At 45.9% G+C, this 12139-nt stretch overlaps 1 protein-coding gene across 3 annotated transcripts in view; it reads left to right on the top strand.

The window, feature by feature from the left end:
- Nucleotides 1-2298: 2298 nt before the first annotated feature.
- The window catches only part of cfap251 (cilia and flagella associated protein 251), a 63099-nt gene continuing 53258 nt past the window's right edge, over nucleotides 2299-12139 (top strand). For 2 of the 3 annotated variants that reach the window (XM_068005796.1, XM_068005798.1), the window contains exons 1-3: nucleotides 2299-2396; nucleotides 9007-9462; nucleotides 10947-11186. In XM_068005796.1, the coding sequence (XP_067861897.1) occupies nucleotides 9016-9462; nucleotides 10947-11186 (687 nt within the window). In that variant the 5' untranslated portion in view covers nucleotides 2299-2396; nucleotides 9007-9015. The remainder of the gene's footprint in view (nucleotides 2397-9006; nucleotides 9463-10946; nucleotides 11187-12139) is intronic. The other variant, XM_068005797.1, reaches the window with a different exon arrangement.

Below are 12139 nucleotides of genomic sequence, written 5' to 3'. Positions count from 1 at the left end.
CATTGTTTCACAGGCACCAGAAGCTGTCTGGTACCACCGATTTCAATAAACCCTTTTAAAATATGTACAATGCACTGTACATCTCTCATTTACAGTGATGGGATAAAAATTAGATTTGAGAGTATATGCATAGGGTGTAATTGCCGATTCAGAAATAGTGTTGCAATGTTTTCGAAGGATAAGAGTAAGTTACTTATAACTAAATGCAACTTTGCTAAACAACTGGTGCAATCCGATGGTAACAATCTTAACAGAATTCAAAAAGTGCATTTAACTCACAATTTTAGCCTAATTTAAGTGTCTTCACTTCAAAAATGGGATTGCTCACAATTGCCCTTGAGAAGGTGGTGGTGAGCTGCCTTCTATGAATCTGTGCTTCAATTCTTTGTACTTGATACTTGTCTACAGTGATGCAGCACAGTAATATGAAATTGTTCACTTTGGTCATTATATTGTTCGGTTAAATTCCTAGTTAATTGCATAATTTTCTGTCTCGATGCTACGTTTTTAGGAGATCCTTTGCACGTTGTGTCAAGACGACCAAATTCTTAGCTCCTTATACTGCAGTGAAAGGACAACCCAGCCTCGTTAAAACAGCTGGAAGTCTTTACAAAAAAGTAGAAAACATTTTTAAAATTCATTTACAATCAACTTAGTGATGTAAGCTGCACTGAAACATCCTTACACCAGATGTCACCATAATGAAACAATTATTTACCAAACACTTTTACATGAAGACGATATTCTTTTAATACAATTGACTGCAATGTTCTTGCATAATTAAAGTTTGACTCCAAACTTGGATATGTTTACCCCCCCCAGTGTGACAAGTAATTAAACACTGAACATTTTACTTTAATCAAGTATTTTCTGATTGTGCGTTGGTACTCAGGTTGTGACTTTCCGCCTTCAGCCCCTGCAGCGATACCTGTACAGTGAGGATCCTTCTAAATGGTGTGCTGTGGCAACGTATTTCTTCTGCTAGCTGCACGGCCTGAATTACAACACGCAGCTCCTGTTTTTTAAGTTGCTGGGCAGCTGTGCGAACTTGCAGGAGCTGCCTGTATATTACCAGGACCTAGTCAGGGTCTGGAATATGATTGCCTCCAGCTGGAGTTTTCCCCCGTCAACGGCAGCGGCCATCCTGAGGGTGCCGCTGCGTAGGAACTTGCACCTCCCTGTGGTCGACTTTGGCAATGTGGCTGGTGGAGAAGATGGCTCTGGCTGCCAAATTAACCTGAGTCAGGGACATACTGGATGGCGGAGGAGTGGGCTGGCTGTCGCCAGAGGTGTTGGCAGCAAGGATGCCCTGGCACTATGTCCGGCATGCGGCCAAAGCCATCCAGGCACTAAAAGCTGCACTCGGTTCTGACTCCACTAGGTGTGTTGAGGAGGCTTAAGTGCATGGAACAATCCTGTCCAATCTTACCCCCGTTTGGACGGAATTTCTCATCAGCGCGAGGCCCAGAAACCACCTGCAACTCACACCTCGAGCCGCCTCTTAGAAATCCCCTCCGTGCCATATTCTGCGCGGAGGGATTTCCTGTATGGGCTGCTCCTGGGCACACTCCACTTTCTCGCCCTCATCTTCCATCCGGTCATCTTGCCGTCCGTGGAGGCGGGGATCCCCAATGGAGGGCTCTCGACGCGGGCGTCCTCCTGTGCACTGTTGGAGATTTGGGCTGGAGAGTTTTGCACGGAGCAGTCCAATAGGTTTTTAAGCTAATTCATGGACTCCCAGGCTACCTTTGACTATTGTGGTCTGGATGAGTCTGTATTCCACATCTACGTGGATTGTGAGAGGTTGCAGCCCCTGTTCCATTATTTGAAGGAGCTGCTCCTCAATTTCTGGCTGCACTTCAGTCCTACAAGCCTTGAACTTTGGCCACCCGGTGCGGAGGGGGGCGGGCAAGTCGGAGGACCGCCTCGTGGGTCTGCTTCTGGGCCTGGCCAAGGTAGTCATCCACAGGTCCAGGTTTGATGTGGCCTGTGGGGTTGGTCGCTCTTCCCCGGCCTTGTCCGTGCCAGGGTGGCCCTGGAGAAAGAGCACACGGTATCCACCGGTACGCTTGAGGTTTTCTGTAACTAGTGGGCAACCTAGGGACTGGAGTGAATAGTGGAAAACAATATTATGATTTAATTTGTTACCTTTTTTTTTGTTTTGAGTGGTTTTTGTTTGTGCTCCTCGTAAAAAGGAGGCACTTTTGTTAGTTTATTTTGATTGATGACACTGGGGCAACCCGTTGTCTCCTATTGGTTCAATAAAAGAGATCTCTGTTCGACCAGCCTCCAGGGCAACTAGTTCGTTGTAAACTGTATCCTAGCAACAGCAATGAACATACAAGCGGGCTGAGGCCTTGTTGAGACAGGCTGTTGTTAAACGCAGAACCCGGCGGGTAAGTGGTGATTATTTTACAGCGGGAAGGTATTGGCGATATTGTTGTCTAATTAAATAACTCCCCGTGTCACTAACTACCAGTCGAGAGGTGCAGAGAGCGTGGAAGAGGCGAGCGGCAGGTTTTAGAGGACAGAGTGGGCCCAACTGCAGAGAGCAACCCTTTCAATCTCTCATATAAGGAAATCAAACTTAATCTTCCGGAAATATGTGCCGGGAGTATTGAGCATATGGGCTGCGTACCGCTTGGGATAGTTCAGTGTTATCTTCACCAGATAATATATAAAATAAATTGGTGGATAATCATGATGTTATTTGCTGTTTCAATCTCTTTCTTCTGTACGAAAGTTAAATGATTAAGATTCGAAAGATAATTTTCTCCACATCCTTTATTTCTGTTCTTTTCTACGTTTACCAGTAGCAGTTCTTCCGTGATTTGGTCTGAGGTCTGGAGCACGGATGTGGTGTTTAGCATAGTTTCATTCCAAGCAGGGGAATAACAATCAGTGGGATCCAGGAAAGTTGTAGCAGAGCAAAGTATGGGGAGGGGAAGAGAAAGTAGGGAGCAAAGCACAGCGGGCAGGGGACCAGTGAACAGAGCAGCACAATATGGTTTGTTTGGGGGGTGGGTAGCGAGCAGGACACAGAGGGTTGAGGGTGCTGGAAAGCAGAGTGCACTGATGGCAATTTAAGTACAGTGGGTAGAGGGGCCGTGAACTAAAGCATAGCGATACAGGGCTGGATAGGGGAACAGAGTTCTAAAATTGAACAACTGGACTTTGCGAGGAAGCTTACTTTTTCAATAGTACCAAATTGACTCCTAAAACTAGAGTGCAATAAGTGCTTTAAAAAACAAATTGCCAGTTTCCCATCTTACTGCTGGGAAATCAGCGAAGAGGAAGCACGGGCTGCAGGGGTAGCGATAGGGGGCTAGGCCGAAGCCTATGGGTGTGTACAAGGCTTCTTCGACAGCACCTCCCAAACCCACGACCTCTACCACCTAGAAGGACAGGGGCAGCAGGCACATGGGAACAACACCACCTGCATGTTCCCCTCCAAGTCACACACCATCCCGACTTGGAAATATATCGCCGTTCCTTCATCGTCGTTAGATTAAAATCTTGGAACTCCCTACCTGACAGCACTGTGGGAGAACCTTCACCACACGGACTGCAGCGGTTCAAGAAGGCGGCTCATCACCACCTTCTCAAGGGCAATTAGGGATGGGCAATAAATCTGGCCTTGCCAGCGACGTCCACATCCCATGAACGAATTTTTAAAAAAACTGGCAGGTGATGGGTGCAGATGACTGGAGGGTAGCAAATGTTGTGCCTTTGTTTAAGAAGGGCGGCAGGGAAAAGCCTGGGAACTACAGACCGGTGAGCCTGACATCTGTAGTGGGTAAGTTGTTAGTGGGTATTCTGAGAGACAGGATCTACAGGCATTTGGAGAGGCAGGGACTGATTAGGAACAGTCAGCATGGTTTTGTGAGTGGAAAATCATGTCTCACGAATTTGATTGAGTTTTTTGAAGGGGTAACCAAGAAGATAGATGAGGGCTGTGCAGTAGACGTGGTCTACATGGACTTTAGCAAAGCCTTTGACAAGGTACCACGTGGTAGGTTGTTACATAAGGTTAAATCTCACGGGATCCAAGGTGAGGTAGCCAATTGGATACAAAATTGGATTGACGACAGAAGACAGAGGGTGGTTGTAGAGGGTTGTTTTTCAAACTGGAGGCCTGTGACCAGCGGTGTGCCTCAGGGATCGGTGCTGGGTCCGCTGTTATTTGTTATTTATATTAATGATTTGGATGAGAATTTAGGAGGCATGGTTAGTAAGTTTGCAGATGACACCAAGATTGGTGGCAATGTGGACAGTGAAGAAGGTTATCTAGGGTTGCAACGGGATGTTGATAAATTGGGCCAGTGGGCAGATGGAGTTTAATTTAGATAAATGTGAGGTGATGCATTTTGGTAGATCGAATCGGGCCAGGCCCTACTCCGTTAATGGTAGGGCATTGGGGAGAGTTATAGAACAAAGAGATCTAGGAGTACAGGTTCACAGCTCCTTGAAAGTGGAGTCACAGGTGGATAGGGTGGTGAAGAAGGCATTCAGCATGCTTGGTTTCATTGGTCAGAACATTGAATACAGGAGTTGGGATGTCTTGTTGAAGTTGTACAAGACATTAGTAAGGCCACACTTGGAATACTGTGTACAGTTCTGGTCACCCTATTATAGAAGGCATATTATTAAACTAGAAAGAGTGCAGGAAATATTTACTAGGATGCTACCGGGACTTGATGGTTTGACTTATAGGGGGAGGTTGGATAGACTGAGACTTTTTTCCCTGGAGAGTAGGAGGTTTAGGGGTGATCTTATAGAAGTCTATAAAATAATGAGGGACATAGATAAGGCAGATAGTCAACATCTTTTCCCAAAGGTAGGGGAGTCTATAATAAGGGGGCATAGATTTAAGGTGAGAGGGGAGAGATACAAAAGGGACCAGAGGGGCAATTTTTTCACTCAAAGGGTGGTGAGTGTCTGGAACGAGCTGCCAGAGGCAGTAGTAGAGACGGGTACAATTTTGTCTTTTAAAAAGCATTTGGACAGTTACATGGGTAAGATGGGTATAGAGGGATATGGGCCAAGTTTTTTTTTTATTCGTTCACGGGATGTGGGCGTCGCTGGCAAGGCCGGCATTTATTGCCCATCCCGAATTGCCCTCGAGAAGGTGGTGGTGAGCCGCCTTCTTGAACTGCTGCAGTCCGTATGGTGACGGTTCTCCCACAATGCTGTTAGGAAGGGAGTTCCAGGATTTTGACCCAGCGACAATGAAGGAACGGCGATATATTTCCAAGTCGGGATGGTGTGTGACTTGGAGGGGAACGTGCAGGTGGTGTTGTTCCCATGCGCCTGCTGCCCTTGTCCTTCTAGGTGGTAGAGGTCGCGGGTTTGGGAGGTGCTGTCGAAGAAGCCTTGGCGAGTTGCTGCAGTGCATCCTGTGGATGGTGCACACTGCAGCCACAGTGCGCCGGTGGTGAAGGGAGTGAATGTTTAGGGTGGTGGATGGGGTGCCAATCAAGCGGGCTGCTTTATCTTGGATGGTGTCGAGCTTCTTGAGTGTTGTTGGAGCTGCACTCATCCAGGCAAGTGGAGAGTATTCCATCACACTCCTGACTTGTGCCTTGTAGATAGTGGAAAGGCTTTGGGGAGTCAGGAGGTGAGTCACTCGCCGCAGAATACCCAGCCTCTGACCTGCTCTCGTAGCCACAGTATTTATATGGCTGGTCCAGTTAAGTTTCTGGTCAATGGTGACCCCCAGGATGTTGATGGTGGGGGATTCGGCGATGGTAATGCCGTTGAATGTCAAGGGGAGGTGGTTAGACTCTCTCTTGTTGGAGATGGTCATTGCCTGGCACTTATCTGGCGCGAATGTTACTTGCCACTTATGAGCCCAAGCCTGGATGTTGTCCAGGTCTTGCTGCATGCAGGCTCGGACTGCTTCATTATCTGAGGGGTTGCGAATGGAACTGAACACTGTGCAGTCATCAGCGAACATCCCCATTTCTGACCTTATGATGGAGGGAAGGTCATTGATGAATTAGCTGAAGATGGTTGGGCCAAGGACACTGCCCTGAGGAACTCCTGCAGCAATGCCCTGGGGCTGAGATGACTGGCCTCCAAAAACCACTACCATCTTCCTTTGTGCCAGGTATGACTCCAGCCACTGGAGAGTTTTCCCCCTGATTCCCATTGACTTCAATTTTACTAGGGCTCCTTGGTGCCACACTCGGTCAAATGCTGCCTTGATGTCAAGGGCAGTCACTCTCACCTCACCTCTGGAATTCAGCTCTTTTGTCCATGTTTGGACCAAGGCTGTAATGAGGTCTGGAGCCGAGTGGTCCTGGCGGAACCCAAACTGAGCAGCGGTGAGCAGGTTATTGGTGAGTAAGTGCCGCTTGATAGCACTGTCGACGACACCTTCCATCACTTTGCTGATGATTGAGAGTAGACTGATGGGGCGGTAATTGGCCGGATTGGATTTGTCCTGCTTTTTGTGGACAGGACATACCTGGGCAATTTTCCACATTGTCGGGTGGATGCCAGTGTTGTAGCTGTACTGGAACAGCTTGGCTAGAGGCGCAGCTAGTTCTGGAGCACAAGTCTTCAGCACTACAGCTGGGATGTTGTCGGGGCCCATAGCCTTTGCTGTATCCAGTGCACTCAGCCGTTTCTTGATATCACGTGGAGTGAATCGAATTGGCCGAAGACTGGCTTCCGTGATGGTGGGGATATCGGGAGGAGGCTGAGATGGATTATCCACTCGGCACTTCTGGCTGAAGATGGTTGCAAATGCTTCAGCCTTGTCTTTTGCACTCACGTGCTGGACTCCGCCATCATTGAGAATGGGGATGTTTTCAGAGCCTCCTCCTCCCGTTAGTTGTTTAATTGTCCACCACCATTCGCGACTGGATGTGGCAGGACTGCAGAGCTTTGATCTGATCCGTTGGTTGTGGAATCGCTTAGCTCTGTCTATAGCATGTTGCTTCCGCTGTTTAGCATGCATGTAGTCCTGAGTTGTAGCTTCACCAGGTTGGCACCTCATTTTTAGGTACGCCTGGTGCTGCTCCTGGCATGCTCTTCTACACTCCTCATTGAACCAGGGTTGATCCCCTGGCTTGTTGGTAATGGTAGAGTGAGGAATATGCCGGGCCATGAGGTTACAGATTGTGCTGGAATACAATTCTGCTGCTGCTGATGGCCCACAGCGCCTCATGGATGCCCAGTTTTGAGCTGCTAGATCTGTTCTGAATCTATCCCATTTAGCACGATGGTAGTGCCACACAACACGTTGGATGGTGTCCTCAGTGCGAAGACGGGATTTCATCTCCACGAGGACTGTGCGGTGGTCACTCCTACCAATACTGTCATGGACAGATGCATTTGCGACAGGTAGATTGGTGAGGACGAGGTCAAGTAAGTTTTTCCCTCGTGTTGGTTCGCTCACCACCTGCCGCAGGCCCAGTCTAGCAGCTATGTCCTTCAGGACTCGGCCAGCTCGGTCAGTCGTGGTGCTACCGAGCCACTCTTGGTGATGGACATTGAAGTCCCCCACCCAGAGTACATTCTGTGCCCTTGCTACCCTCAGTGCTTCCTCCAAGTGGTGTTCAACATGGAGGAGGACTGATTCATCAGCTGAGGGAGGACGGTAGGTGGTAATCAGCAGGAGGTTTCCTTGCCCATGTTTGACCTGATGCCATGAGATTTCATGGGGTCCAGAGTCAATGTTGAGGACTCCCAGGGCCACTCCCTCCTGACTGTATATCACTGTACCGCCACCTCTGGTGGGTCTGTCCTGCCGGTGGGACAGGACATACCCAGGGATGGTGATGGAAGTGTCTGGGACGTTGGCTGAAAGATATGATTCTGTGAGTATGGCTATGTCAGGCTGTTGCTTGACTAGTCTGTGGGACAGCTCTCCCAATTTTGGCACAAGTCCCCAGATGTTAGTAAGGAGGACCTTGCAGGGTCGACTGGGATTGGTGTTTTGCCGTTGTCGTGTCCGGTGCCTAGTGGTCCGATGCCGGGTGGTCCGTCCGGTTTTATTCTTATTATGACTTTTCGTAGCGAGATTTTTACAACTGAGTGGCTTGCTAGGCCATTTCAGAGGGCAATTAAGAATCAACCACATTGCTGTGGGTCTGGAGTCACATATAGGCCAGACTGGGTAAGGGCGGCAGGCTTCCTTCCCTAAAGGACATTAGTGAACCAGATGGGTTTTTACGACAATCCGGTAGTTTCATGGCCATCATTACTGATACTCGTATTTTAATTCCAGATTTTTATTTAATTAATTGAATTTTTAAAATTAATTAATTGAATTTAAAATTCGCCAGCTGCCGTGGCGGGATTTGAACTCATGACTCTGGATTTTAGTCCAGGCCTCTGGATTACTAGCCCAGTAACATAACCACTATGCTACCGTACCCTAGGCAGGCAATTGGGACTAGCTTAGTGGTATAAACTGGGCGACATGGACATGTTGGGCCGAAGGGCCTGTTTCCATGTTGTAAACTTCTATGATTCTATTCTATGACAGCCTTGAGCTAAGGCTCACACTGGCGGGAGGTAGTGTGGGCGGATTAGCATGAAGGGAGGAGAAATGAGATGACCGGTGGTAGGGAGTGGGTGTGGACAGCCCGAGGCTGAAAGCCCATGGACTGGTGAGCATCGGGAACGGGGAGGACAGACTGCAGCACTCCCAGTGCTCCCACACCTCTCCCTCTATATAATATTTCTTTATTTTTTTCTCTGAAATGGTAGTATTTTCTCCCCTCCTTCCCCCCCCCCCATTTTTAATTTGCTTTTTCTCACCCCCTTGAGGTCCATTGCCCCAGACAAGTGACCTGAGAAGTAACCAAAACTAGCTACAACAAGGAGCACAAGCCATTGGGTGAATTGCCCTCTTTTTTTCCCTCTTATTTCTCCTTTGCCTCCTAAGTCATACCTGCTGACCTCCATTCAGCTCTTCATGATGGCACAGCTAAGGATGGAGATTTGCCATGTGAGGAATTGTAGAGTAATTCATGAAACATTTCTTTTATTTAGTGATTAAACATGGCTGAAAGTGAGCAGGATCCGACTGAGGATGCACCCATTGGAGATGCTGAGGTACTGTCTGAAGATCCTCAAGAATTACTTAAAAATGTTGAAGAACATTTTGATCAGGAGGAAGAGATGCAACCAGAAAGTTCAGCTCCAGGTGAAATTCAGCTTTCCTCTGAACCTGAAAATGATACAGAGAAAGGCATTACTTCAGCTCCCCAGGACACAGGACAGCTGACTCCTGATAATGTGATTGTAAACGAAGGCACAGTAAACCAGGCCAGTTACAGTACTGAACTGCAGGATGAAGTGGTCTCTGAAGGTCTAGAATCAATCAGCACTGCTGAACAATCACTACTTCCACCAGCTGATGGTGAAACTCATTCAGTTGAAAATGAAGAAAACATGCATGTTAATGATTTTGGCGAACAGTTGAAAGTTGAAGAACAATTCGATCAGGTACAACTAAAAATTTCACCTCCATCCAATATTCAGCTTCCACCTGCCCCTGAAAATCCTTCATACAGAGGCTCGATTTCTCAGATCACAGGACTGGCAGATACTGATAATGTTATTACAAGTGTTACTTTTTTAACTTTAAGTTTAGTTTTTTTAGGTAGTGCTTAATACGGCACATGTAATTAGAGGCCACAGAGAGGCGTGTATGTCAATGACCCGTGTTGTGCTACTGTGCATTTCTGAAGGTGTTATTTTGCCAGTTTGAGGCTAAAGTTCAAAGTGTATGGTCATTTAGAAAGTTTTCTAAACTTTGCCATTGATAACCTAAATCCAGTAAGAACATGGAACCATAGAAGTTTACAGCACACAAGGAGGCCATTCAGCCCACTGTTTCTGTACCATCTCTTTGCCAGAGTAAACTAAAACTATGTCCACTGTCCTGCACTCTCTCCATACCATTATACCCTATTCTGCTTCAAACTGTAATTAGGCACTGTTCAGCATAAAGAATTTGCACTTGTGGCAATAGAATTGACGCAAGTTCATTTGTCACAGTCTGAAAAAAGTTCCACTGTTAGCTCAGTGGAAGCATAAAGCACTGCTATAAACTGGCATATACTGCTGTTCCCAGGGATGCAAATAAACATTTGTGCATTGTCCAACCATGTTTTTGTTAAGATCTGTTGCTGTTACTGTATTAGCTCAAAAACAAAAAGCTGCCTAAACTCTGGTATAAGTTACATTCATCTGATAACACCTAAATTCCATGCTGCAGTATAGCTTATGGCTAGGTCTACTATATTTTCTATTGCTTGCATGCAATGTGAAAATTTTAAAAAAAACTTTTTTACCAGTGTAATATTTTATTTTCCCATGCTAATCCATTTGTGTAGTCAAAGAGAAATTTCCAGGTTAGTGGTAAATTCTAGGCAGTTTTATTTGGTAAACTAAGAGGCGCTATGTATTCAGATCACTAAATATATTTCACATTTCTTATTTCGAATTAGTTTAGCTAATCATAGTGAGCTGGTTTCTCAGTGCAGGATTGGAACTAGCATGAGGTAATAGTTTCTGCACATTAATGCTTGTACAGACATTTGAACTACTTCAGTGCAATACTTCAAACCCTATCAGCTGTTAACGGGTGTAATAGTCTCTTCTAATCATACAGAATGTTTATATACACTATTTTGTTTGATACTGCATTTTCAAAGATAAGTTGAAGTTTATTCAAATTGAAGTGTAATATTTTAACCTAATCAAACATAATTTCAGATTTTATTTTGGCAAATCATATCTTTAATATGGTATTTGAAATGTATGATGACGTTTTGAGTCTAACTCGTAATTGTTTTCAAACCAAACAAATTTTTAACAATATCTATTCTATGGAAAACTTTAATAGTTGGAACAGATCAAAACCACATGTATATAACAGTTTGAATGTAGACCATTAATTTTGTTTTGTTTTACATCTAATAAAGGGTGGCCTAGGAACGTTTAGTCTTGAAACACGTGAACAAGAGCGCCAGGTCTCAGCCCCTGCAAGGTTAGGCCCTGATGATGCGATTTACGATGATTGCACGTTAAGTCAGGATCTTTGTAGCTGTGCATCATTAGTTGCTCCTATGGTAATAGAATGTCCATCAGAGACCTCTTTAGTTCATTCTGCTGTCTGTGACACTGTATTTGAAGAAAACACCTACATGAAACAAAATTCTTTGGTAAGAAGTGCTTTTGTTACTACCACTATCTGAAATTGATTTGTTCAACAGGAAAGAATATTACCTATTCTCTCTTTTTCCCAATTTAATTTTTTTCTCTCCCCTTTTAAATTCTCCCTCCATCCCAGGCACTATTCCGCAATCAAGAGGGCAGACAGCTCTTTCCAAAACTGTATTAATGTTGCTCTTTAAGAAGCCACTGGGAGGTATGTGAGATTGGATTAGGTCAATTTCCTTTTGACTATAGCCCAGCTGAGATGGAGAACTCATCATATGGGAAATCATGGTTGTAAACCAATGCCAACACTCCAATGCACTATGCCAACCACAATCTTAGCTTCCTAACATCTGTACCTCATTACTTTCGTATTGATAGACCCACTATTTAGTTTAAAAAAGAGTTCAAATTCACTTTTAGTAAATCATTGTTACATGATTTAGTATTGAAATTTTTTTTTTACATTAGTCGTTCATGGGATGTGGGCAACGCTGGCGAGGCCGGCATTTATTGCCCATCCCTAATTGCCCTTGAGAAGGTGGTGGTGAGCCGCCTTCTTGAACCGCTGCAGTCCGTGTTGTGAAGGTTCTCCCACAGTGCTGTTAGGAAGGGAGTTCCAGGATTTTGACCCAGCGACGATGAAGGAACGGCGATATATTTCTAAGTCAGGATGGTGTGTGATTTGGAGGGGAACGTGCAGGTGGTGTTGTTCCCATGTGCCTGCTGCCCATGTCCTTCTAGGTGGTAGAGGTCACTGGTTTGGGAGGTGCTGTTGAAGAAGCCTTGGCGAGTTGCTGCAGTACATCCTGTGGATGGTACACACTGCAGCCACAGTGCGCCGGTGGTGAAGGGAGTGAATGTTTAGGGTGGTGGACGGGGTGCCAATCAAATGGGCTGCTTTGTCCTGGATGGTGTCGAGCTTCTTGAGTGTTGTTGGAGCTGCACTCATCCAAGC

This window comes from Heptranchias perlo, chromosome 25 (genome assembly GCF_035084215.1).
Source record: "Heptranchias perlo isolate sHepPer1 chromosome 25, sHepPer1.hap1, whole genome shotgun sequence".
Lineage (NCBI taxonomy): Eukaryota > Metazoa > Chordata > Chondrichthyes > Hexanchiformes > Hexanchidae > Heptranchias > Heptranchias perlo.
Note: the sequence above shows the minus strand (reverse complement) of the source record. Positions and strands in the feature narration are given on the sequence as shown.